Genomic DNA, 27,021 nt, shown 5'->3' with positions numbered 1-27,021 from the left:
CAGTCAATAGCACAGGTTGCAGATTCCCCTCGCTGTGACCAACAGCCTGCAAGGAACAGTTAACGAGTCTGCCAGCAAACAGCAGGATTAGAAAAGGCAAAAGTAAATTCACCAGGTGGGGATCTAAGCTGGAAATCCAATGGAATGGCAGTCAAAGGAATCACAAGTAGACGCTTTGTTTTGTTAGAGATGAGATTAAGACAAATATGAATCATAGAGTAATCAAATCTGAATTCACTTACGCTTCTTAGTCTCTACTTGAGAGAAAACAAATACTTGTAAAACAAACCTGATGACAAAAATACAGACTGCCAAGGGAGAAAAGCACTTCCCCATCCACACTTGACACAATGCAAAGAAAATTAGTTTAATGGGAAAGAAATCTATTACATATTGGCAGCTCAACTGTATGAAGCATACTTGCAAAATGCCTATCTGGATAGCTCAACAGTGAGCTAATCAAAAGCAGAAGCACTGCCATCTTTCTATTAAGCAGTGTAACTGCTGTGACCTTGCTCTTGGTGAACACACAATCACTTCAATATGTACAGGCTGTACGTAGGGAAAGAACCCAAAGACCCAGGTGATGAAAGTCTTGATAAGCCAGTTGCAAGTTTATAAGTAAAGAAAAAAATGAAGATATCTTTCTACTAGTTCAGCAAATAAGACTTTCACACACCTAAAGAGCTCAGCCAGCAATGTGTGCAACAAGGATGGGTTTCTGTTGATTGTGCATCTCTCTGACACACTGCAGCTTGAACCCAAGGCTTGCTGTGATGAATATCACACCATAAAGACTGACTGTATGGATAGAGCAGACAGCCTTGCTATCAGAGCTCTAAATCTCCCCGCCACGGAGGGATCGTTTTTAAACCAGAGGACACTCGAAGGAGGTCAAGTCCTCGCTCCTTGAAAAATGAAGTAATGTTTTGAATAATAACCTCATCAGGAGCACTGAGTTCTAATGGGAGTAAGCAAAGACCAGTACATCTCCACAGAAACATGTTTCAGCTGTGGATGTCTGGGGGCGGTGGGCTCATCTACTGCAATAAGCAAACTCTGCTTTCTCAGCCTGGCTAGCAGCATGCACAAGCTGTCAAGCTCCCAGAGCCAGCGTTAATGTCATCTACGTTCATTAAAGAGCACCTGATGTCATTTATAATCTGTGCACCGTAACGATGATGGCCCAACGAAGGCAAAAAGCACTATTTTTGGTGATCAAGAATAAAACAGCCCTGGATTCTAGCTAAATACCCTCAAGAATGTGGAAGGCAGAAATAGCAGTTCAAGATAAGTTCATGGCAAAAAGCATTCTTTGAGCAACACAGTTGAACACTTAACACGCACTCAATCTACCACAAAGAATCAATTCTGCTTTGACAGCTATTAGATTTCTCAACAAACCATCTCCCTCCATCTGATTCCAGTTTGCCAAGATCCCCCTCCTCCCCCTCCCCCCAGAGCTGCCAGTTTATCAACCCTGCTGAAGCACCAAACGTGATTAAAGATTCCCCTGTCCTGCTGGATGAAGTTAGTATCAGTGTGAAGTTATTCTTCACTTGCCTGTGTCACAGTATTTCAGATGGCTGTGTTGCAAGTGGTTTATCTGCAGCTGGATGCAAAGCAATAGCCACCTCCTCTCCTTTTCAGCTTGCACATTCTTAGAAACAGCAGCACGAAGCACTCTTAGGTTGAGCTCATTCAATCCATGCTTTCCCAGCACCCCAAGCACTGCCCACACGCCTGCTCAGCAAGGCTTTGCTCCTCTTGTTTGCAAATCCAGGTAGGTAACATGGAAGCACTGCAGTCACAGAATCAGTTTCGATGCCAGCTTTCCTCTCCTCAGGTCCAACAGGCAGAACTTCTCGCATCACAACTTGCTGGTCATAACTGAGACTGCTTGACTCAGTCCTGTGTGAGCCACACACAGTAAAATGGAAGCTTGCTTTATTAGTGCAAACAAGCTTGTCTTAAATGTAACCCCAGCCCACGGAATGAACTGCTCAAACACATGCACGTTAAAAGTACACCTGGCCTGACTACTCTAACTTCTCCATTTCTCTCGAGTTTGGCCTCTTAAACCAATTAAAAGCATCCTAAAACAAGCTACAAACCCTGCAGGTTCGAATGGGATTCAATCAACAAAGCCACGCAAATACTTTAACGTTCACACAACTCTACGGTTCTCTGGCCAAGCATCCATCAGCTCTGGCTGTAAATAAGACGCCTTGAGATGAACTCATTGCTGTTTTACATCCTGGAGGAACACAGAAGCGTGCTGAAGATCTGACAGCCATCCACATTTCATGTTGAATTACAAGGTGGCCTCAACCCACTGACCTGGTTCTAACGATTTGCGCCTCTGCTGCTTTACCAAGCGGACTAAGCAACAATGAAATCAGGCTCTAAGCTCTTGGCACCTACAGAAATACAATTCATTTTAAGTCTATGTTATCGGATGTTAGAAGGAAATTCTTGACTCTGTGGATGTCCCATGTCTGGAGGCACTTGAAGCCAGGTCAGATGAGGGCCCTGGGCAGCTGTTCTGTGATACCACCTTCACTCTTATGTTGGAGCAATCTCATCGAAAGTGAAAAATGCAAATGGTTTGCACAGGTTTGTCTCAAAGCCAGGAAATACTTCAATAATTATATACAAATCTTGATTACACTCACAAGACACAATGGGCTGACATAATGTGGTCTTGTTTGAGCTAAGCCTACATAAATGGCAGCACAAAATAGAATCATAGAATGGTTTGAGTTGGAAAGGACCTTAAAGTCCATCCAGTTCCAACCCCTGCTGTGGGCTGGGTGCCCCCCACCAGCTCAGCTGCCCGGGGTCCCATCCGTGGCATTGGGTATCTCCAGGGATGTGGCAGCCACAGCTTCTCTGGTATTCTATACTTAAAACTGGAGTCATGTGAAGCTTCAACTACAAAACACAGAGAGTAATTAGAGCCTTGAGGCAGCACAGAAGCCAAAAGACTCTCAAACAGATGCATAAGTACACACAACAGTAATCAAACAAACAAGACCAATACCCTTTGAAAAGATTCAAACAGAGATTCAGATAGAGCAAAAAGCAGTGTTCACCTTGCAAGATGTTTAGCTTATATCAGCATTTCAAGACAAGACCTGAGACTATCTAAAAATAATACGACAAAGGCAGCACCACCAACGCAGGCAGTTACTCAAAGCATGTCTTACTCCAGACAGCATTTCTTATTTTGCTACAGATCAGAAGCTACGCCTTATTTAAAACTCTGGGAGCAGGCTAACAGAACATTAAATGCAGGACTTGACAGACAGCATCAGCACAGGGCATCACCAGTTCACTTTCAGCATTCTTACCATGTTGATGAAAACAAGATGAAGTGTTTCTATTCCACAGTGCCAAGGAATTTAGGTAGCTTATTTAGCAAGGGTGTTTGTTTGCCACTGGAAGGAACTCACTGCTGTGCTAAGCAGCTTCAATTTGGGAGTTCTGTATTCAGAGCCTTTGGAAGGGGTGCTGCTTCCTCTTATATGTATGATGCACTCTGAAGATGCTCAAAGGGACCACTGAGGAAACGTGTTAATGAGGTATTTACTCCAAGTTCTATTCTTGCTTTACGTTGGCTCAGGAAGCCATAAATACAGCCTTTTAGTAGTGCCCAAATGCATTGATAGGATACAGAGGGAACAGGTATTGAGTAGATAATAAATGCCAGCACCTCTACAATTGCAAAATATCTACAATACCTGCCAGTGGCATACAGTAATGGGGCTGGATGCAGGAGAGATGCTAACCACAGCCCCCTGCTGTGTGCATGCTTCAGTGCCAGCAACTAGAACCATAGAAGACCCCAAGTTGGAAGGGAGAAGGAAAAGTGCAAGTTAAGACAGTTGAGGTTTCCTATAGCAACTCAAGTCACCTGAGAGTTTGGAGGGACTGGCTCCCCAATAGCAGGGCAGAGAAGATCTCAGGCAGGAGTTAATCCTGAAACAATCTTACAGAACGCAGGTAAACAGCCCAATAGGGATTAATACACTTAGCTGAACCTTCTCCTTTTCAGAAACCTATTGTGAAATACAGCACTGAGTCCTGAGGGTTTGGAAGGCTGGAGCCTCAAGGACTAAAACCTTCCACTTTGTCTCAGACAACAGGAAATTGGTTTAATCTTCAGACACCCACACACAGGCAGCTCTATTCCTCAAATTTGTTTTCCAGACAGAAACATTTCTGCTTGCTGCTCTTCTAAATGAGATGTATGGAGGGGATTTACATATGCTTAGACGACAATTCTTAATAGAACGTTAATGTGTTTGTGTAAGTTATCCAGGAAATGTTTGGGCAAGTTATTAAACTGGTATCAAAAATCATTTGCAGGACAACTACTGCAATCCGTATTTTATCTTGTCAGAACAGTAAGACCTCAGTGACAGCTTAATTCTGAAGGCAAATTACCTCTGCTGGCCTGCCAGAAGTTACTGAGCTTCAAAAAGAAATCGGATGCTTCAAGAATCCCAACCCTCCCAACTATGCACAACATGGAAAGACCCTTCCATCCTGATTGAACTATTAGGAAATGCTGCTAAAATACTACAATGCTTCCATTGTGTGCATCCAAAGAGAAGGTTTTGTGTTTTGAATCAGGAAATACAGACAGCTATTTTCCCCCCAGCCGTTTCCTTTGCTCCTTTTTCAAACGTTACAAGTGGGGAGAAAAAAAAAAAACCCACCACATAAGGAAGTTACTGGTGCTGCAAACCTGACTTTGCAACTGTTTGCAGGCACAGAGGATCAGAGTGGAGCAGCTGGCCTCCCACAGCTGGTCAGCGTCGTATTCCTTTGAGCTGCAGGCTACAAAGCAAAGCTTAGGCAGTAATTGTCACTGCTTTCCTAAGGAAGCACACAGGTGCAGAGACAGCGTGAAAACAGGCAGAGAGCCAAAAGGCAAGAGAAAACACTCAGGGTGGATTTAAGGACAGCAAGATAGTTTTCTAGCAGCACAACAATAGCCGAGGTGTGCACTGAAGGTCAGTGAACACAGACCAGATGAAAACCTCTTCACTGAGCACTGATTTATTAGTAGGTAACAATCCATAATACTCTTTTCCTACCTGTTCAAAATCCTCCGTGTTAAAGAAAGCTGTTTATTTCATTGCAAGCACTACAGCAGCACTGGCAGCCTCACTAAAGGTTATAACTTCTGACTATGGGAATGAAATGCACGTAACAGAAAGAACACAAGAAGGTGAGCTTTCCCATCAGAACCCACAGCTTACCTACCAGGCACACTATTCAGGTTTCGCTGTCATTATGAGATGCCTCATCAACAGCCTGCCAAACGACCCCAGATGACAAAGCTGGACTAATTACTGTCAGATCACAGCATTTGGCCATCTGAAACTCAAAAGTACTGTCGCAAAGCTACTGAAGACTGTAACAAATAACTTCAAGATCAGTAACCCAGCTGAGCACACAGGACTGCTCGAGTTCAGGTGTGCTTTATTGCTGACCTGTTGCTTTGAAGAAAGCAGGACATCTGGTGGCATACTTACTCTCTCTCTTTCTCTGTCAGTTTGTCGTTGATGTTATCTTTGATTGTAGACCTGGAGCCCTTGTGAATTATGGGATACCTGAGTGGCACTTGTAAGAAGTAGGAGATCATTGAAACCAAATGAGCGGTGTAGCCCAGGGCAACAGCGATGCTTCCGTCATCTTTTGCTGTGAATCATAAAAAGAACATTAAATCATCAATTGAATCTCCATGCAGACTCAGCACAAGTTCATCTCACTGCTCAGCAAACAATATAATTGAGGAAGTTACCAGAAGTTATAGCTTAAGAACAGATGCAAGTGAAGCCAATGGACTGCTTTACAATTCTTTGCAGTTCACCATTTGCTCCTTTTATTAAATGCCTCTTCTACTAAATGGCTGATGGGGTGTCCTCCCTTCAATTTTACCCTTTCAAAGCTAAAAAGTTATTTTCCTTTCTGTTTTGCTTTGTTGGTTTTTGTTTTTGGTTTTTTTTTTTCCTCCATGATTTCTTTCCTTTCTTTGCAAGAGAACACCAATATAAACAGCATAACAACCAGCCTTGGGCAATCAGCTAATCTAAGGTCCTCTAATAAAGCTTTTAATGATGCTCAGCACCTCCAGCATCACACTGACCCCTAGAACAAGAGAGGCTATAGGGCTATTAGAAGTTAGCTGCTTTTCAAACGTAACTCCCTATTTCATTAACTTCAATGTTTAGTACTTCTCCCCAGTAATACAGTATTTCTAGAGCCTATGATATAAGGAGTTAATCATTCTTTTAACGAGGAGTTAATAACAGAGCACTGAGACAGGCCAAAAATGCACAGCACTGCCTTCCCATGAATTGCAGGCTGGTGGCCCTGCCTGCAGCAGGAGGGTAGGAGCTTCATGATCCTTGAGGTCCCCTCTAATCCAAGCCATTCTGCAATTCCTTTAAAGATTATGCTTCCATTAATTGGGCATTTAATAATGCACCAATCAGTAGCACAAATTAATTCCTACCGTCTCATGATTGAAGTTTTTGCCCCAGAAATCATATATGCCTGGCAGAGTGAACAAGCACTGGGAACAAGAAATTCAAGGGAATTTTCATAGGATCATCACAGAATGGCTTGGGTTGGAAAGGAGCTCAAGGATCACGAAGCTCCAACCTCCCACCACCACCAATGCAGGGCCACCAACCTCCATGTTTCATAGCAGCCCAGGCTGCCCAGGGCCCCATCCAACCTGGCCTTGAACACCTCCAGGGATGGACGGGGCATCACAGCCTCTCTGGGCAGCTGTTCCAGCACCTCACCACTCTCATAGCACAGAACTTCCCCCTGACATCCAACCTCAATCTTCCCTCACTCAACTCCAAACCATTTCCCCTTATCCTGCTGTTATCTCCCCTTTCCAAGAGTTTAAGGCAGTTCCAAATCACATCCAACACCTGCAGATGAATGCACACAGCCACCTGTATGACCGTGACACAGGCAGGTGTGTGTTTGCTTCTGCAAAAAGATGATGTCAGAAGCTACAGCAGAAGCTTGCTTGTAAAATACTGCCATACCATGGCAGGTAGTCAGGCAGCTTTGAAGTCATATTTATGTGCATCACCATTTAAACTCAAGATACAGAGGCACTGTTCTGAGGGTCAAACTACCTTTGCACTAGCAAGGAATTAGGACCAAATACCGAGCAAGTTTTCTTCCACTCCACACCTTTCCAATCAGAAATGCAAATCCTTCACTATTGCCATCAGTTCACTTAATTTTGTTGAGTGCAGAAGCAGCTGTAAGAAGTGAATTAAATATCCAGCTACCTTGAAAGTCTTCAGAGTTCGGAAGCTTGACTCCACAAACAAAGTAATCCTTCTGGTCATTCTGCAAGTTTAAAAACAAAGTGAGAATGGGACAACAACAGCCAGAAAACAGAAGCCTACACAAAACCCAGAGACAACAAAGCACATCTTGTAAAGACAAACTGAACACCCAATGACACCCGGACAGACTGAGGTAACGTTTCAGCCCACATCTCAAGTAATTCAGAAATAAATGGGCTTTCTGTTTGAAGAGGAAGAGCTCTATCTTAATGCAGTGCACAGAAAGGCTGAGGAGCTCTATATTTTGACATCTGGTTTTGTGAGCCCCGTTAGAGTGAAGCTAGCCTACTGCCAGGGTTGCTTTATACACTTATACAGGAAGTGGCAAGTATCCATTAAGTTACAGTTACATTCTACTCTTAGAGTGCAGATTATTTGAGAGATGCTGGCATAAGTCCTCTCCGTGTGAGGTTTACAGCCTGAGGCCCAGATCCAAGAAAAAGCTGTAAAAAGCAGCACGTGAGTGAAGGGGAAGCTTCATCCTGAAGAAAACAGAGGCTTGGTTTGCTGCAGGTATGAGCTTCCTGTTTCTTACACCAAGCACAGATTTGAGGACCCCCCGAAACATACCAGGTCGATAGGGTAGATGTAGGACAGCTCTGAGAGCAACTGCTTGCATCGAGCGGTCTGCTGGGCGTTGGTCTTCAGGAACAGTTCTCTTTGGGGAAAAAGAAGCCCGAATCATTACCTTCTTCAAAAGCTTCCAATAAATACCAGCACCCATCACCTTTCCCACGCCTTCCCAAGTATCACCCCCCCCTTCCCTCAGCAAAATACTTGCATTAAAATAAATGCAGGAGACAACACTAGCTTTTTATCAGCTGTCTCTCTTACCACAGGCATGTTTTGACTATGACAATTAACTGCTACGAAGCAGTGCTTCACCAAAATTGGCAGGAAAGTCCTAGAGTGCAACAAAGCATCTTTTTCTACACTTGCTACCGTTCATTATCACTTCTGCTTTCCAGGAACTGGAGCATCTCTTAAAAGAAGCAGTGACAGCAGGAAGAAATCTGCACCACAGATGTCCCTTTTAATGCCTTGCTCTCAAACCTGCACTTCCTTTCCAATTGCAGGCAAGTGGGGAAGGAAAAAAAAAAACCCAGAACATGGGTCCTTTTACCTCTTTGCAGTGCATTCTTTTCTTAATTCATGCAGGGATTCATTACGCTCTTGATGCTTCTGATACTCAGCCTCAAATGCATTTCCTAAGCAATAAGAGGAATCAGGAAACAAGAACAAGCAGTACCAAAGATTTTCTTAGTTATCATCAGTATCTAACCTTAAAAAGTCCAAGTGTTGGCACTGACCCTTTCATTTACTCCCAGGTGCTCATTTTCTGTGTCATGCTGCCAAATTGGGGAACTGCAGTGTCACTCTTCATGCCCTATACAACATCCAACAGCCAAGTGCAGCCTACAAACCCTCATTCTCTTTTAAGACCCGTTTCCTCCACGGCCACTGTGGCAGCATAATTTAGTTGACATAGCTTAAACACAGCCAGAATTAACTGGAATTTCAGAAGAACTTCTCCACCAAGATCAGACATCCATGTTAAACAGCTGCTGGTGAGCTCTGAAGGCACAACCATGCAGCATTTCACCATAGGACACTTTCAGTGTAAAAGAAAAGGCCAAAGTGATTAAGCATTTCACCTTTTACTTGCTATAGAAGTTACTAAGGATGATTTTTGTCTTGTAACACTTAGGATGGGATCCTAGTCACAGGCTCAAAAACATCCCTCATGGCATTAAAATACACTTGCATGGTACCACTTCTATTGCTTACTGCTCTACAGAGCAGCTCTTCTGATTTCTTTCAGGAAATTTTAGTTAAGCACAGCTTTAAATCTCTTCTGTTCAGATTATGAACACCTGCAGCAAAGCAGTAACATCTGTATGCTCACCTTTGTCGTGTAAAGTATTCTTTTCCTTATGTAACAAAGCTACTTCTTGACCAAGGGCCTTCCTCTGCCTCTCCAGTTCATTACGTAGCACCAGGATCTTCAACTGTAAACATTCACTCTCCTTTTTCTTGTGGAAGAAGAATAAAATAGGTGAAAAAGTAGTAAAAGCAACCTACTTCTTTTTCAGTTTTTCCTCACGTAGGTAAATCCACGAAAGAGGTTTGACAAGAAGAAACAGAACAAGACCAGCATCTAACAGAGAAAAAGGTGAGGCAATAAATAACCACATGTAATAGATTACGAGGGACCAAAATCATTTCACTGCTTTGGAAGGAGAAAAACTCAGCTGTGCTTGCTTGTCCTGCAGGATCCATCTCCTCTCCTGTGCTCTGTGATGCAACCCAGCCCAAGGCAGAAATCAGAAGATGAAGGAGAGGCAACAGGAAAGTCCCCCAGGACAGACACATGGATGCTAACAGCAGAGCAGTGAGAGCACAGCAAGAATTCCCTGGCAAAGGGTTTGGTCACAGGAGGAAGGTGAGTAATGAGGAATCTATGCCAAAGCCAGGCAGGAGGCTGGAAAAAGGCTGGAAATGTCTGAGTTGCACTATTAAATCCTATCCCAGCTTCAGTGTGAGGAGAAAAAAAGGATACAAAAGAACATAGAGTAGAGAACAGACTGTGTCATTATGCAGTTACATTAGAAGGATTCCCATCTTCAAAGTTTTAAGGATTTATTTCCTCTACATGTTTCTCACTTTCTGCATCTTTAATAGAATCGGTTTTTTTCCTTTGAGGCATTCTCTTCACTAGGAAATGATGCTGCTGTCAGCACAGCAAAGCGGAGTTTTCTACTATGAGTGTGCTTTCAGTTCCAAATGCTGGTTGAGAATAACCATGAGCAGAGGGCTGCAGGGCTCCCCTGTGAAGATAGGCTGAGGGAGCTGGGCTCGTTCAGTCTGGAGAAAAGAAGGCTGCAAGGTGACCTCAGTGCAGCCTTTCAGTACCCAAAGGGAGCCTACAAACAGGAGGGGAATCAACTCTTGGAAAGGGGAGATAACAGCAGGACAAGGGGAAGTGGTTGGAAGTTGAAGGAGGAAAGAATGAGGTTGGATGTCAGGGGGAAGTTCTGTGCCGTGAGAGTGGTGAGGTGCTGGAACAGCTGCCCAGAGAGGCTGTGGATGCCCCGTCCATCCCTGGAGGTGTTCAAGGCCAGGTTGGATGGGGCCCTGGGCAGCCTGGGCTGCTATGAAATGGGGAGGTTGGTGGCCCTGCATTGGTGGGGGTTGGAGCTTCGTGATCCTTGAGCTCCCTTCCAACCCAAGCCATCCTATGATCCTATAATTCTATAACCGAGGATAGATTCAAAATGGAAAAGAGAACCTGCAATCCAGCCCTAGCCTGGACAGAGCCCCTAACCCAAGGGGCAGCCCTGAGCACGTGCCACCAGGCACTGCCACACCGTAGGACTCAGCCAGCTTTCACTTCTTCCAAGCAGCTAATGAGGACAATCCTTAACACTGTGTGACAAAGAGGCAGCACTGTACTGAGCTCTTCCCTCTGCCTGTTTGCCTCAGTTACACACGTATGCTCAGGCTCCTGCTTCAAGGCTCCAGCAGGAAACATGACTCAGTATTAAGGAATGAAACCATAGTTCATGCATTTCTACAGAGGAACTGAATCCCAGGAAGAGTTTTGACTGCTAAACAAAGCAAAAGTGGGTAATTATTTCCTTGTATTATAGATCATTTTACTAAGAAGCTGCATCACGTGCAATGCTGCTGTCAGTTTTGGTTTTAATGCTCTTCACGTAGTCGCGCTCGCATATTTATTAAGGAAAAGCTTTTGGAAGGAGGGACAAGGAGATTTATAACCAGAAAGATAAGATGATAAAGATGATTAAAAGCCTTTTAACAGCCAGGATACCAGCAGAAGGCCAATAAGCTTTAGGATGGAGTTAAATTGCTCCTAAGGGAGTTGAAGTTGTCTACAATGCAACGCTGCTATCAGTTTTTTCTCCCCATTTTCACACTTTGTCAAGCCCTAAACACAGTTTGGCACCTTGTGAAATTGAGTATTCTCAAAGCAAAATCCATCTTCTAAAGCTTACATCACAGAAGTTGCCTTTTCCTCCTATGCAAGGCACCAGATGCAAACCACTTGAGCACCAGCACGATCTTCTAAATGTTGAGCTATTCTGTTCTGCAGACTCATTGCTTTGACCTGAGTCAAAAGACTGAGATCCTTTTGGGCACAACCTAAAGCAGGTGCCAGTATATTTTTAAGGGGAAGGCAACAGGTCAGGCAAAACAAACTGCCAAAAGCTATTACAAGGTCCAGTACAATTCCTGCTTAAAATTAACATGTCACTTGAGCAACAGCTTTCGCATGAATTCCATTCACCCAAAGGGAGCAGGTTGGAAAAAGATGCAGACAGCAGACTCACCTCACTCTAAATCCATCACAAGAACCCATCAGGACTTACTTGACAAATTAAAGTTTGGTTTTCCTGATAAACTTCTTATGTATATGATAGCAATAGGACAAGGGGGAATCACAGAATCATAGAATCACCAAGGTTGGAAAAGACCTAAGAGATCATCCAGTCCAACCGTTCACCTATTCCCAACAGCTCCCACTAAACCATGTCCCTCAGCACAACATCCAGCCTTTCCTTGAACACCCCCAGGCTCGGTGCCTCCACCACCTCCCTGGGCATCCATTGCAGTGCCTGACCACCCTTTCTGAACAGTAATACTTCCTCATGTCCAGCCTGAATCTCCCCTGCCGTAGCTTGAAGCCATTCCCTCTGCTCCTATCACTGATGACACGAGAGCCGAGGCCGACCCCCAGCTCACTATGGTTTTAAAGTGAGACAGGGGAGGTTTGGGTTGGATATGAGGAGGAAGTTTTTCAGCCAGAGGGTGGTGAGGCACTGGAACAGGCTGCCCAAGGAGGCTGTGGATGCCTGCAGAGGCATTCAAGCCCAGGCTTTGATGTGGATCTGGGCAGCCTGGGCTGCTGGTTGGCGACCTGCACACAGCAGGGGTTGGAGCTGGATGAGCACTGTGCTCCTTTGCAACCCAGGCCGTTCTATGATTTCCTGTTCAAGTTTTATGCTTCTACAGCATAGAATAAGACCTTAAGTAACCAAACTTACCAGTTCATTGCTTGTAGATGTGCATCTCAGCTTTTCTTCTATCTCCCTTCCTATTTTCTGAACGGTTACCTGAGTCTGTTTAATTGCACATTGGGCTCTGTGAAGCCTGTAAAGAGAAGAGAAATCACAGCTGTGTTAGAGGTTTCTCACAGCTCCTAATGGTGAATGCACCAGGCACGTCGAAGCCAGCAAGGCAAGAGGAACTCAGATTGCCACCTCCTGTTGAAGAAAACACAGAAGAAAGTAATGGGAAGAGGCAGATCTAGAAGTCATTAGCACCCTGAAACTAACGAGCACAGATTGGAAATTAGCATATTTCTTGGAGGAAATGAGAATCAATGTGAAGACACAGAACTTGTCGTGCAAGCCCAGGTGCACTCCTCCCAATCAGGGCTCTGCAATTAACTCCTCCTTTTGTTAAGATGCTATTCATGCTGCTGCAGTAAGAGTTCACCTAGGGTCTGCTCAGAACAGTAAAACAGTGGGCAGTTACCCACTGCATTAAGCAAATGCTTTGCCAGACTGTTCTCATACGGGCTTTAATGACCACCTTTGCTCAGCCAAAATTGAAGATTTCTGTCCCTTTGAAGGAACACTGAATTTTACTGAAGGATTGTTAAATATCTGCTGTGAGCCAAGGACCAAAGCATGACAGCACAACAGAGAAAAGGCTGCTCAGCTCCTTCCTTTTACAGTCTCTAATTCCTTTAGATTTAGGAGCAATGGAGGCACAGCTACGTAAAGCTTCAGGCTAGCAGCTTCCAATGGCCTGCATGCAGTGAGGCCAAGATCTCCAGGCCACATGCTTCAACCACGAGTTATCACAAAGCACTGCTTCTCACACCACCTTCCAGCATCCCAACTTCACTCCGCAGCATCTATTAGGAATCAGTTTCATCAGTGTGAGGACAGCACCTAACCCAGCTGAGCCCAGCAAACCAGCACACAGGAGCCAAGTTTCTGAAGCCTACAGCACCAGTTCACCCATGGGATTGGTCTCACAACCCTGTTGGAGGCATAAGACCTCTCAAAAACGTGTATTTCCTATTGGGAACTGCCTTCCCACCTTCCCCAGCACACCTGGGCTTCACACAGCAGAATCTAAGTCTCCTACCCAACATTTTCCAGCCTGCCCCATCCCAAAGGTCTGGAACGTTTTCTTCCCAGACGTTAGAAATTCTTACTCAGGGCTAAGAGCAATGACAGAATGAAAGGTAAATTCCCCTTTCTCTCCTCTTCATCTGATATGATTATGGGAAGAACACCGTTAGGCACTCAGTGCTGCTCAGCCCCGCTTGCTGCAACGCTCCCACAGGAAAATCCCACTGCTGGGGTTGGTTTACCCATCAAAGGAGCATTCACCAAGCTAACAGACTGTCAGAGGTTTGTTTGCCACATTCGTGCTCAGCTGAAGAACCTGCAAGTTTTTTAACAGCCTTGAGTCCCACCCACACCCGAGAGTGAGGAACAAACAGCCACCAAAGGCTGACTCTTAAACCAGTACAAACTATAGGACACCTCAATTTGATGAACCCCTGCCTAAAAGGGTATTCTCAAACTAGAGGCTGCTGTACAAAACAGTTCAGCAACTGCCTGGTTTTAATATGGATTTGGTTTTAAGCCAAAGATCACCTTGTCATTTCTTGCAAGAGAAAGAGATGCTACAGTTCAACCTGGCTGCCTCAGAGTCAGATGGTGCCACTTGCACTGAGTCAAGCAGTATCAGCAAGCCTTCATCCTTGCTCCAGTTGTCCCAGGAGCTTCAAAGCAGTAACAATAAGGTCACAGTCACACCTGCAGCTGGGCCATCCGAGATTAAAACTGCAAGGACTTCACAGCACAAAGGCAGCAAAAGGCAGAACTCTCCTCTCCCCAGCTAAAAAAGCCCCTACCTGCACCCACATGGAAACCTGTGGTCACCCAACTGCAGGAATGCAAACTAAGCCATGAGAACACCAGCATGGAGACTCTGCCCATCGGCTCCACGTGCACAACAGACCTCAGTGAAGTCAACGACGACTGCACCAACGCACAGAACACCAAACACAGGCCATAAATCTGGATTAAAATTTAGATATAATTAATGGAGATGAAGTTCAATGCTAATAGACCACATCTTGTTTCCATTTCTCATCTGCACAACACGGCCAAAGCTAGAGCCTAAAGTTAGCACAGTGTGTGCCTTGAGTACAATCCAAATGGGTTTAGTAATTGACAACTACAAGCCAACTGATGGCAATAACCTACGCGCTATCAGCCAACGCAGGATTCTTCCTAGATCATTTAAGTGATTTTTATTATTATTTATTATTAAAATTAGCACTTACACAGCACTTTAAGAGCTAATTCAGAGCTCTGAGAGGCTCTTGGCCTGCCATCAAATTCCCATCGATGGTCAGGGAAGCCAAGACAGCTACAGCAGAAACTCAAGCCTTCTTAAAGAGAGATCTTAGCCAACAGTGTCGTCATTGCAGCGTCCCTGCAGCAGCTCACAGCCACGGTCAGCCAGCAGCAGAGTAACAGGAACTTAACTTTGATAGATTTACTGCTGTTGTTTGGGGTCCTGAGAGCTGCTGTGCAATTGCCCGAGATCAGGTGAGTTGCACAATGCTGCTGGGAAAGCAGTGAGATGAAAGCAGATGTTAAAATCCCTCACTGGGGAGGCCACCCTTATACAGTTTGGAAGGGGAAATGCATGAAGCTGCTGTTCTCCTTCCATTCTCATACCACGGGCTTTCTGAGACTCTGCAGAAGATGGAAGCATTCTTTTATCTGAGGGAAGAGAGAGAAGGGGAATAGATACAAAAACATCAGTCACGTACTGTAATTTAAAGGCAACAAAAACTGCATCTACATCATTGCTTTAAGAAGAACCTGCAGGCAAAAAGTCAACACCTTCATTGCTTGCTGGTTCCTGAATTGATGAAACCTGGGCTCACGGGGGCATTCATAAATGGTCTGAGTTGGATAGAGCCACTAAAGGCCATCTGGTCCCACTTGCTGCAGTGCACAGGGACACCCCCAGCTCCATCAGGTGCTCAGAGCCTCATCCTGCCTGATCCTCAGCATCTCCAGGGAAGGGGCACCCCCACCTCTCTGTGAATTTCTCTGGGCACCACATCTCTGAGCATTTCTCCAATGCTTTTCAAGTGTTTCCTCTCCCTCCCCCCAAAAAGCACCTTTCAGCTTGGCTTTAAGATCTGAAATCATTCTAGTACTCAGTCAGTGTTCTGCCAATAAAAACCTGAGTCGTTTGATGTCTTCGAACATCTTTAAGGTTGAATTTGATGTTCTGGAAATTAACTCAACCTGGGGAAAAAAAACCTGTCCAGTTTTGAACTTCTTCACTATTACATGACTTGTTAGCAACAACGTTCTAGTCTTGTTAACACAATAAAGCAGTTTTCCCAACTTCCAAAAGACGGCACAGCACAAGGGTCCAACTTAACTCAACTTTCACAGCTTGGGAACATGCTGTGATGGCATATCACAGAATCACAGAATCACCCGGGTTGGAAGGGACCTCAAGGATCATGTAGTTCCAACCCCCCTGCCTAGCAGGGCCACCAAACATACACATTTAGATCAGGCATGTTTGTCCTCTTCCAGTTTGCACTGTACAATGCACAACTTCACTTGAAGCTTCATCTGAACCACACTTCTTTCACTCTGCTGTATCATCATAGAATGGCCTGGGTTGGAAGGGACCTCAAGGATCACAAAGCTCCAACCCCCCACCAATGCAGGGCCACCAACCTCCCCATTTCACAGCAGCCCAGGCTGCCCAGGGCCCCATCCAGCCTGGCCTTGAACACCTCCAGGGATGGACAGGGCATCACAGCCTCTCTGGGCAGCTGTTCCAGCACCTCACCACTCTCATAGCACAGAACTTCCCCCTGACATCCAACCTCATTCTTCCCTCCTTCAACTTCAAACCATTTCCCCTTGTCCTGCTGTTATCTCTCCTTCCCAAGAGTTGACTCCCCTCCTGTCTGCAGGCTCCCTTTAGGTACTGAAAGGCCATATCTTCCAAGTGAGATATTCCTCTTGGTTGTTAATTGCTCTGCTGATTTACTGCTTTACATAGCAACTCCATTCCTGGCTTAAAAAAAAAAAAAAAAAAAAGAAAGAAAAAAGGCTGGGAGTCCTCTGATGGTTTTGCCTATTAAGCCAACATGTGTTTATGTTTACGTTAATGAAATGCCTCAGCTTTATTCAACATTTGATATTCTGTAGTTCCACCACACACCCCAAATATCTGCTTCTATCAGACATCTGGATTTTTCACGTATGGAGCTTGAAGCCATAAATACATCAATTAATGACAGCAGTCACATACTGCACTACTTCTCAAGAGAAACAAATGCCTCAAGTCTCATTTGCCAGAACGACGACAAGCCTAAATTTAAACTGAGAATTACTACCAGGGATTTAAAAACAGAACAGATTGCTTCTGGCCATTGGTGAGATGCAGGATCCTGGAAGTAAAATACTCCAACTTACCACTAAACAAAGCCAAGACTTTCCTAATAAAGAAATGCAACACACAGTTCTTTAAATCAGACCAGAGATTAGATTATAGGCAGTGCCAGCCAGCTGTAGCACATTTCTTACACAGCCCCTTAAACCGTCACTGTCTGCATTTACTTTCCCACAAGAAAAGTCTCTTAATTTATAATCATAGACTCCCTTTCCCACTTTCCTTGGGAACCTACTCCTACAATCTGTCAAAAGCAGATGGAGGACAAGAGAAGGCAGTAGGGAATAAAATGCAAGCCTGGCTCATTTATTTACAGCATTAAACCTCTGCAAGAGTCAGCATCGTAAGGAACTCACAGAAGATGCTTTCAGATACTTTCCATCATCCTCTCAAATGGTTTCAAGTTGACTTCCATAGGTAGGACTTGAATTAAGTGGCTGAATAATCAAGGCCATGTGGACACTGCACCAGCGAATGCTTTCAGCTCTTTGCAATTGGAGAAGGGAAAAAAAACCAAACACAAAACCCATCAGATAGGCAGCTAGGAAGGCCTCCAGAAGGAGAAGCATCTAAAGGAGCCAATGTGAGGATCACCTGCACTACAGCGTGGGCTGCGAGCAGAAAAGGAGAAAGCCTCCAAATGGAGCACCCATTTCCCCCAGTAATGCAGGCTCAAAACCCGAGGCCTCTAGCAGCCTTGTTTTAATTCACAGATCTCTACTACAGCTGAAGCAGAGGAGGGATCTACCACAAGACAAAGAGCAGAGGGATGCTCTGAGCTCTTGCAGAAGTATTCTGCTGTTGCTCCATACAGGAGCATCGCCCCCACGCTGCTCTCAGAGCATTCTCCCAGTGAGAGATCTTGAACCCATCGCATTTGTTCTCAGTCACAACACGGTACAGACCTTCCCTGGCGTGGCGAGCTATTTCTGATCTAAATCTTCATTGAGATTGCTACCCAGGGTGAGAGAAGGAAGTTAGTGTATTGTGCTGAAGGCCACACCAAAATAAGGAAGAGTCCCAGCAGACCTGTTCACGTGGTGGGAAAGGAAGGCTGAAGATAAGGCTAACAGCAGAGAAAGATCACCAATCCTCCATTTGTGTTAAGGTACAAAAAAATTCTCTTAGGCTTCATGGACTGTTTCAACTTGCTATGAAGCACGCTGCTCTCTTCCACAGATTTTGGCAAAATCCAGGCTTGGAAATTGACTCTTCTGATGACTGATTAGTCACAGTGTCAGATAGCTTAGCACCACACGAGTGAAACCCCTGGGAAGTGCTTTGCCTCAAACTATGATGCTACAGATGGAAATCCTTAACAAGCCTCCCAAAAATGGAATCTCCATTTCCATTTCCACCTCCATCACTGCTTCCCATCCCAGGAAGATGCTACCCCACAACTCTGACCCACGTGAGTTTTAAGGTGAAAGGGATCACACCTGACAGGCTCATCCATTTCAGCGCTGCTCACTGCAGTCTACAGAGGCACTCCAGAGGTCTGATTACAGTTCTTATTTATTTATGCTGGCTTTAAGCCACCTGGGTGCTCGTGTCCAAAGCCAAAAGGATGCCTGCCTTGCCTTGGCTGCCTACACAGTGCAGAGAGCCAAGTCTTCCAGGTGGAAATCTTCCCCAGTTAGAAATATCAAGTCTGGCCACTGCAGAAAAACATTTAAAAAGGCTTTGGTCACAGCTATGAATTGAGATCCTTCTCTAAGAAGAGAGAAGGGGGGGAAAAAAAAAAAAGCTAGAAACAGACAGCATAATTCTCAGGGCATACTTTAAAATGCAAAAATCTTTCCTCTGTCCCTTCATTTCCTACCACACACCTACCAATATCCTAAAGGGACAGGTGCCCAAAGTCAGTTACCCCGTTTGGCTCATGTAACTCCATGGATGCTGAACTGCTTCCACTGACTGCATGCTTGGTCTCTTTGTTCCTCATCTCAGGGATTAACTCCAGGATTAGATAGTTATAACTGCTGCTCAAGACAGAAGGAATTAATCACCAGTTGATCCATTTGTTAAAAAGCTGCTTTCCCAAGCGAGGTAGAGCTGAACAAAAAGTAGTGAGGCACTGGCACAGGTTGCCCAAGGAGGCTGTGGACGCCCCAAACCTGCAGGCATTCAAGGCCAGGCTGGATGTGGCTCTGGGCAGCCTGGGCTGCTGGTTGGTGACCTGCACACAGCAGGGGGTTGGAACTGGATGAGCACTGTGCTCCTTTGCAACCCAGGCCAGCCTATGGTTGTATGATCAACGTGACCAGGCTCAATACTGCACAGCTGCTCATTTGATTCAGTCCAAAAGAGAAGAGACTCATACATTTCCCTGCCTCTAGTAAGGAAGTAATAGGTGAAAAGCTGAGCTTTGTTCCCCCTCCAAGCAGTGTCTTGTCACTGCCCACCTTTGGCCATTTAAGCTCAGTGAAGCTGAGCTGTTATTGGAACGTGAAAAACAGCGGAGCTGCTCAACTGGTGTTTTGAGCTGCTTTGAAAAACCAAGTTCAGCTGCTCAGGACACTGCAGCCAAATTTATTCTCTTATCAGCAGAACTGGGAGAAGATGCTTTGTTTAATGAAAGCTCATATGCTCCCTGGAATTGTTCTAGTTCTCCAGATAGGGATTGAAAAGGTCACAATGATCCCTTGCTACATGCGGAGTTGCCAACCACCAGACCAGGCTGCAAGAACAATTGTAGGACCCAAGACATTGCTTTTTTGTATTTAGGAACTGAAGGAGAGATTTTAATCTACAGGGCTCAGTCCTTTCTGTAGCAGTTGTCAGCACATCCCATCTTCCTCTTAACGTGAAAAACTCTGTCCTCCAAAGTTTAAAGGACAAAAAAACCTGAGCGAAGAGTAAATCTGAATCTATTCCAGTCAGTACTGCACACGTTGAGAGCTCATTAGAGGGACACAGCCACAATATGGCCTCAGATAGAGGTGGACCATGCTGAGTGAGCTCTGAGAGGTGAACCATGTTACCACAGAGCCTGTCACAACCAGCTACAGAACACTTAGAAAGCCTTGAAGTGAATCTGTCAGGAAATATGACGACGTGGCCAAGGGGGAGAAAAACCCTTCAGCATTTCAGCCTCTCTTCTTCATAAAGAAATGACTGCAAGAACATTTGCCACTTGCATGTGGTGTGAACAGCTTATTAGCTGCACCACGGCTGCCTCAGGATCTTGTCCATGCACCACAGCATGAAGGTTCAGGAGCTACAGAGGTGCTGAGCACTTCCTTGTGTACAGCTAAGCTATCTGTCTTTTCCTCCTGCTTAATTAACTCATAAATCCATGCAATTAAGCATCTGAGCACACAGGCACCCTTTTAATCTAACGCTCCAGTTTTTCTACTGTTCACACTCTCTGGTGTTACTAATTGCCTTTTCTTTTTTACATGAACATAACTGGAGCCAAGCACGTGTTTTTCATTAAGGCCCATTCACCAGCTTCGTAAGCTTTAGCTATTCATTTCATCCGAAAGCTAAAAATAAAAACCATTTCTTCCCCCCCAGAAAAAACAGTTCTGACAGCTGAAGAAGTTCTTCTCATTTTGCAGCTTTCAAGAGGAAGGACTGAACTGGGAGATGGTCTCAATCTCCATGCTGCAAACCTGTTGGTGTTGTACCATCAGAATAACTCCAGACCGCAGCATCACCAGGACCTGCTTCTTTCTTTGAGAAATTAAAAGTCATTACAATCTGTTTTCCATATTCACAATCTGACAAAAAAAAAAAAATAAAAAGACATTGAGCCACATGTGCAAGCTGGGAGGTTTTACTACAAATACACCATCTAATGAAGAAAAGTCTTCAAAACGTGGGATTTATGTGAGCAGATGCAAACCTTTATAGCAGACACTTCCCTATTCTCTTTATGGTCAATGGACAGAAGCAGGCAGGCAGCAATTCATTTCCTCCCAACATATACGTCCTGTCAGATGAATCACAGCTCAGCTTGTGCCCTGCACCTCTCCTCTGCTTCTAGGAGGAACGTGCTCACAAAAACCATCTTTGGAAAGAGTTTATAGGCTGGTTGTTCAGGCCTGGACTCCTGGAAGAGGTGGCAAACCAGACTTCCCAGTAGGAGAAATAGCACAGCTGTCAAACAGAGACTGGAGGTGATCAGCAAGGAATAAATGCTACCATCAGTCTTTTGAGCGAGGTGTCACGGGGAAGCAGCAATAGAGAAAGCAGATCTGTAAGAAAACCTGACTTCATGCACAAGGTAACAGGGAGGATCTGGGTCTGCACAGAACTTTGTCTCAGTTCCCAAGGAATTTTCCCACTAGGAGGGAAGCAGGTAGAAAGGCCAGCAGTTGTGAACGTCAACTTCTGCAACGAGGCAGCACAGTACTGCCTGATGAAGCATGCAGAACCCACTGATACGTATTAGCAGCAGGGCTGCTGTCCATCAAGTCCAAAACCAACTGTTTCTTCTTCTGCCTTGTGACTCACAAGCAAATAAGGGAAGAAAAAAGAAAATGCATGACCAGGACACATTTTCTTCTGTTTAACCAAGGTTTAACATCAATTAGTATAAGAGTTTTCTTCCCATGGCCCAACAACCCCTCTGGTTGTTTCGTACAGAAGGCACAAGTCTGGTAGGCAGCCTTTAGTTGCAGTGTTTCAGAGAGTCAAGAAGCAGCACACCAATTTTAAGAGAGCTCGTAAAAATAACGACAACCCAGAGTTAACTTTTCCTACCTTCCCTTCAGGTTTAAGGCCACCCCTTCCCGCAGACAACAGTGACACCTACTGCCAACGCTACCAAACGACAACTTCCACAGCACGAAGCCAAATGTTTTCCCCATCGCCTCCGACAGCACGCTCAGCGTTTGCTTCTAAAGGATCTCGTTTGCCTGCTGTTATTGCTACAGAACCAGAGCTCACAAGCTGCCTTGTAAGACACCTTTTAAACGCAGCTTACTCCTCAAATCCAACTGCAGAGTTTACAAACCCTCTGTTATACCTCCCCACAGCTGATATTCTTGAACTGCTGCATTAAAACAGGTCTGAACAAGGCCGTTTTGGCAACATTCATACCCACATCCCATGTTTTTCCACCAGCAGAGAGTCACCAACCAAAAGTGGGCAGGTATAGCACTGGTTCTATACTGCACACCAGAATAACTGCACCTCGAGCAGCTATCTTCTGGATTACATGGGAGGATTATGCAAAAACACAGGTTCGGTTGGGTAGTTCAACAGAAACAAAGCAGCTGTGCAGCTATTTTGTCCCAACTGTGGCATCCATGCTAACCAGGAAAGTTTTAGCAAGGTGCTTCGATGTCATTCTTTAAATCCCTTTATAACAGTTTTCATTTTGTTGAGGAAAACGAAGGGCTTTCCATAGAAACTCCCTACCAGAGAAGCTTCATGATTTCAACGCTTGCAAGGCAGTCCACAGGCAAGCTCTGCAGGCAGTTCAACATCACTGTGCTCAAGTGTTCATCAGTAGCAGCAAGGACAGCAAGAAAGATGCATCAAGGCTCATCTCCTGGCCACCAGCAGTACATCCACCCTGCCCAGATAACCCCTAACACATCTAAGCCAAAGAAGATGGATTCCATACTTGGAAAAGCTCTTTCTATATGCTTTGAAAAAGCTAAAATGGCTTGATAGAGTATTTTCAACATCCTTACCTAAGCAAAGAGAAGACATCGTAAGAGTTACGAACGCAGTTCTGATCCACCTGGAGAAGGCTGTTCTTCAGGGTACCTGAGTGATCCTTAAGGCAAAAGAAAGAACAGTCAGACATCAAAAATGCTTCCATCTGGACTACAAGCTTGTCTTAATGCACATCAGATAATCCCAAATTTAATGTTTTAAATGCACCTTCATACAAGCTTACATTCTGTTGGTAGAACACATTCAAGAAGGCAACAGTGGCAGCTCAAGCCTGGGCTGCAACTATACTTAACTATACAATGATATAGGTCATTAACACAGTGTCATTACCATAGTTTTTCTAGACACAGTGTATTTTTTTTGACTGATGAAGCCCTCCTTTCACTTAAAAGATGCTTAAATGATCAAATCTGAAGTTTTTCAGATACAGAATGCTTTCTGGAAGTTACAATAACTCTGTATCATTCTTAAAAGAGCAACATAGCCAGAACAACACAGTCCAACAGGCAATTCTTCACTCTGGAAAGGTGTGATAGCAAACTTCTCCCTATCAGGTATAGCCACATAAGTGCTGTGAAATGGCACAACGTCTCTGAGCTGTTTCTTCACAGGACAAAGCAAGCTGTAAACAGGTCCAACAATCCAGCAGCACTGCCAGAAACTTGAAAGACCGCAGGGAAAAAAAAAAAAAGTCATGAATATTCATTTCAGTAGAGAAAGTATGCTAAAATAGAAGGTGATACAACTGCAAGAAGCCCTATTTATATATTCTTTACCTGCCTCAACAGGCTGTTCTCATATGGAAGGTGTTCAAACGCAGTTGAGTTTCAACACCTACAAAGCTGCCAGAGCCACAGGCCACGCAGCAGCCATCCCTTTCTGCCAGATGTAAGGCTCCACTTAAATAATCTGAAGACCTGCGTGTTACATTAAGCACCAAACTGCAACAGAGGCACCCTATCAGCAGCCACCTCTGCTCCTCATTCCCATTCTCAAGACTTTTGATACCACATGTTGGAATCTGTATTTGCAGCCCCAGAAAAAAAAAAAAAAAGAAGAGGAAAAACAGAAGAAAGATGGCTTAAACCCTGAATCAACTAGGTGGAAAACTGGAAGTGCTTTTCAACCACAAAGTTGATTTTGTTTCAAGAAACAGTGCCTTCCAAAAGCAAGGCACACAGCTCTCCAGAGAACAAGTGAAGCAGCCCGGGATCAGCTGGCTGCAGGATGAGAAGAGCTCAGCCCAGTAGCACGTTGTAGCCTTCTCTTTTCCCTCCATAAGACAAAAAGATTGAAAAGAAATGCCCAATAAAACAGACAGAGTGCTCTACACAACCTGCTCTACTCTGAGGTAATTTGCAGGACACAGAATAGTCAGAATCCTTAGAGCTGGAAGGAACCTATGAAGGCCATCTGGTCCAATTCCCCTGCAATGAACAGGGACACACACAGCTCCATCAGGTGCTCAGAGCCTCCAAATGTCTCCAGGGTTGGGGCACCCACCACATCTCTGGGCAAAGGAAAGGTTTCAAGCTTAGTTACTGAATAGGCTTGCTCTTCAGAAGCAGAGTTGTCTGCTTCTCTGCTGCAGTATATATTACAGATACAGGCACATGTACTTACAACAAGCACACAAAGGCTTTATTTCTGTAACACGGCTGAGATCCAGCTGCGTCAGGGGGGAAAAAAAAAAAAAAAAAAAAGGTAGATGCAGGGTTTGTACCTCGCTGATGTAGACTATGTACTCTAAAGAGAGAAAGTCTTACTGCTTGATTGTTGGAAAGAGAGCTGCAGCTCAGTAAAGCCTGAAGAAAATAACTCAGTCTTCTGTCCATCTTATCCCTCAGCACTGCTAAATGCTTTGAGTTACCTAGAGCTTTGAGTTACTAGCTCTCCTATTATTTCTTTAAGGAATCAACAGCAAGTTGGTCATTGAGTGAAAGCCAACCCCGCTTCCCTAAATGCACTTGTTGAAAAGCTATGACTGCAAGAACAAAGGGAAAGTGTTAAGGGTCAGTTAGCAACAAGAACCCAAGGGTTGGAAAAAAGTCTGAAAGCCAGGAAGGCAGGGAAGGAAACAGAGGAGAAAGATGGTTTTAAGAAAGTCACTACAATGCTATCAAAACAACCAACCAAAGCCTCCAACAGCAGCAGAAGTTGGAAGGACAACTCTGTGGAGAATCAGACGTGAGCAGGGACAAAGCAGCCTGCAGAGCACATCTGTTCTGACACTGAGCTGTAAGCCTCACATTTCTCTACCAATGCAGTGCTACAGCTTTCTGTTTCCCCAGTTTACAGCACGGAAGATTCATACAGAGCAAGAATTCTGAGCACAAAGATGTATTTTGAAGGTTACCTTGCAGGAAGGCAGGCTGGAAGGTTCTAAAACAACAGCTGATGTGCATCACGTAACAAAGATGTAAATTTCCAGTGCTTTGAGTTCAAAGTTATCCATTGAGCTCACGTGGGCACACTGTTCTTACTGTTTGTGTCTATCAATTTGATCAGCAAGCTGCCAGCTTTAATCAAGAAAAACAATCGTGGCAGCACTTAATGTTCCTGTCCTACTTCAGATTGCTCTGCAGCGGTAGCTTCCAGGCTCCCCCCCTTTTGTCACAGAGGAGTTGGCAAGAGCATGCATCTCATGGATCAGCTGTAAATCTATACCATGTTTTGAAACAGAGTTGGATAAGAAGTCTCCAGAATGTTTTATTCCAACAGTTCCCTTCCTTTGGCTCAGTAGTCTTCTTTAATGAAAAGGACATTCAGAATCATAAATATTTATTCTCCCCTTTAATAAAATGCACGTTATTGTAAGAATTTATAGATCTAGCCTGGCTGTTTCAACAGCAGCTCAAAGGATCGTTAAATAAATAGGGATTCTTTGAAGGAAAATGGGAGAAACTGAGTTAGGGAGAACACTACTGTCATGATTCCTAAGGAGATGTGTACTAACAGGACACTGCCAGCACTGAGTGCTGCAAGGGGTTTGCAACAGACCTGCAGAATGGCATCTGGACACATGTGCAGTCAGAAGGCTTTGTAAGCTCCAGTGTAAGTGAACAAGAAAATAAAAATGAAGAAACACCCTCAGAAATCAGAGAGCAGTGATGTTGCCAAAGGGGAAAGGTATCACATGCAGATTCTACAGGAACAGGGACAGGCTCCTGACAAAAAGCATCCCTTCCTAAAGGTTTTAGGTAGTGCTTGGTAATAATAGCTAGTACACCCACCAAAGTGAGGCTGCTTCATATTCAGAATATCTAGCATTAAAACTAGGGATTAACTGTTAAGAATAGAAATATTCCTCAGGTACACACAGCTTCTGAACGCTACAGGAAGAGTCAGTGCCAATTAGTTTGGCTTGAACTGCAGACAAGTGAGTTGCATACAGGAGATGTGTATTATACAGCATAGTTTGGTTGAGGAGCTGACCAGAAGAAACCAGAGCAGGGCAACAAAAGCTTCTAGCTCTTGCAGCAAGAATAAACTACAAGGAAGGACAACAAAAATAAAGAGAAAAATGCTTTTTTTTTTTTTTTTTTTAAAAAGAAGAGACCAAAATTAGTCTCATCACTTTCAAGATGCTTTAAATTTGAATGAAATGCCTGCCTCGAGGGACAGAGCATCAAAGCTTATTTTCAGTAACCAGGACTCCTTAGGTCTTTGGTAAGCTCTAAGTCTTGCATGAACAGCTCAAATGTACAAGCAACAGAAGCAGCAGTTCCAATGCATCGTGTCAAGAAAATATTCCTTCTCAAAATCAAGATATTTTAATGTTCCGAGCATCCAAGCATGAAAATTTCAGTCTAGAAATTGAATTTCAGCTCATCACCAGTACTGACAAGTTGAACAAGTAAATGATATCCTCACCTTCTGCTCATACGAAGCTCCATAATAACCATCATTGAGACCAAAAATAATCTCGTTTGGGTTTCTTGCATGTATCTGTAAGAAAAGAAAACAAATGATTTTAAGGCCAACTTCCTACAGCTCTGCACTACAGCTGAGCATAAACCTTGATGATGAAACACAGTTTTTCAGCCTCTGTAAATTCAGAAGAAGAAACCTGACAGCAAACTGAATTTAACTACAGAAAAAGCATTTATATCGCAGCTTTCAGAACTGTTGCTGAGTACGTTCAGCCACATCCCTTGGAAGGTGGGAGGTGGTGTGGATCTACCTGAGGGTAGGGAGGCCCTTCAGAGGGATTTAGACAGGCTGGACCACTGGGCTGAGGTGAATGGGATGAGGTTCAACAAGGGCAAGTGCCAGGTCCTGCACTTTGGGCACAACAACCCCATGCAGCGTTATAGGTTTGGGGATGAGTGGCTGGATGAGTGTGGAGAAGAGAAGGACCTGGGGGTGTTGGTTGGAGCTGGGCTGAACAGGAGCCCACAGTGTGCCCAGGTGGCCAAGAGAGCCAACGGCAGCCTGGGCTGCATTAGGA

At 44.5% G+C, this 27,021-nt stretch overlaps 1 protein-coding gene across 1 annotated transcript in view; it reads right to left on the bottom strand.

Moving 5' to 3' along the window:
• The window catches only part of UVRAG (UV radiation resistance associated), a gene marked incomplete at both ends in the record, with an annotated part of 81,040 nt that overhangs the window by 36,576 nt on the left and 17,443 nt on the right, over positions 1 to 27,021 (bottom strand). The window contains 8 exons of the mRNA XM_079542231.1: positions 5,547 to 5,712; positions 7,332 to 7,392; positions 7,962 to 8,049; positions 8,515 to 8,599; positions 9,298 to 9,424; positions 12,458 to 12,563; positions 22,586 to 22,671; positions 26,445 to 26,519. Of these exons, the coding sequence (XP_079398357.1) occupies positions 5,547 to 5,712; positions 7,332 to 7,392; positions 7,962 to 8,049; positions 8,515 to 8,599; positions 9,298 to 9,424; positions 12,458 to 12,563; positions 22,586 to 22,671; positions 26,445 to 26,519 (794 nt within the window). The remainder of the gene's footprint in view (positions 1 to 5,546; positions 5,713 to 7,331; positions 7,393 to 7,961; positions 8,050 to 8,514; positions 8,600 to 9,297; positions 9,425 to 12,457; positions 12,564 to 22,585; positions 22,672 to 26,444; positions 26,520 to 27,021) is intronic.

This window comes from Tetrao urogallus, assembly GCF_951394365.1.
Source record: "Tetrao urogallus genome assembly, chromosome: 1".
NCBI lineage: Eukaryota > Metazoa > Chordata > Aves > Galliformes > Phasianidae > Tetrao > Tetrao urogallus.
The sequence above is the reverse complement of the archived record's forward strand: the minus strand, read 5'-3'. Positions and strand labels throughout refer to the sequence as shown.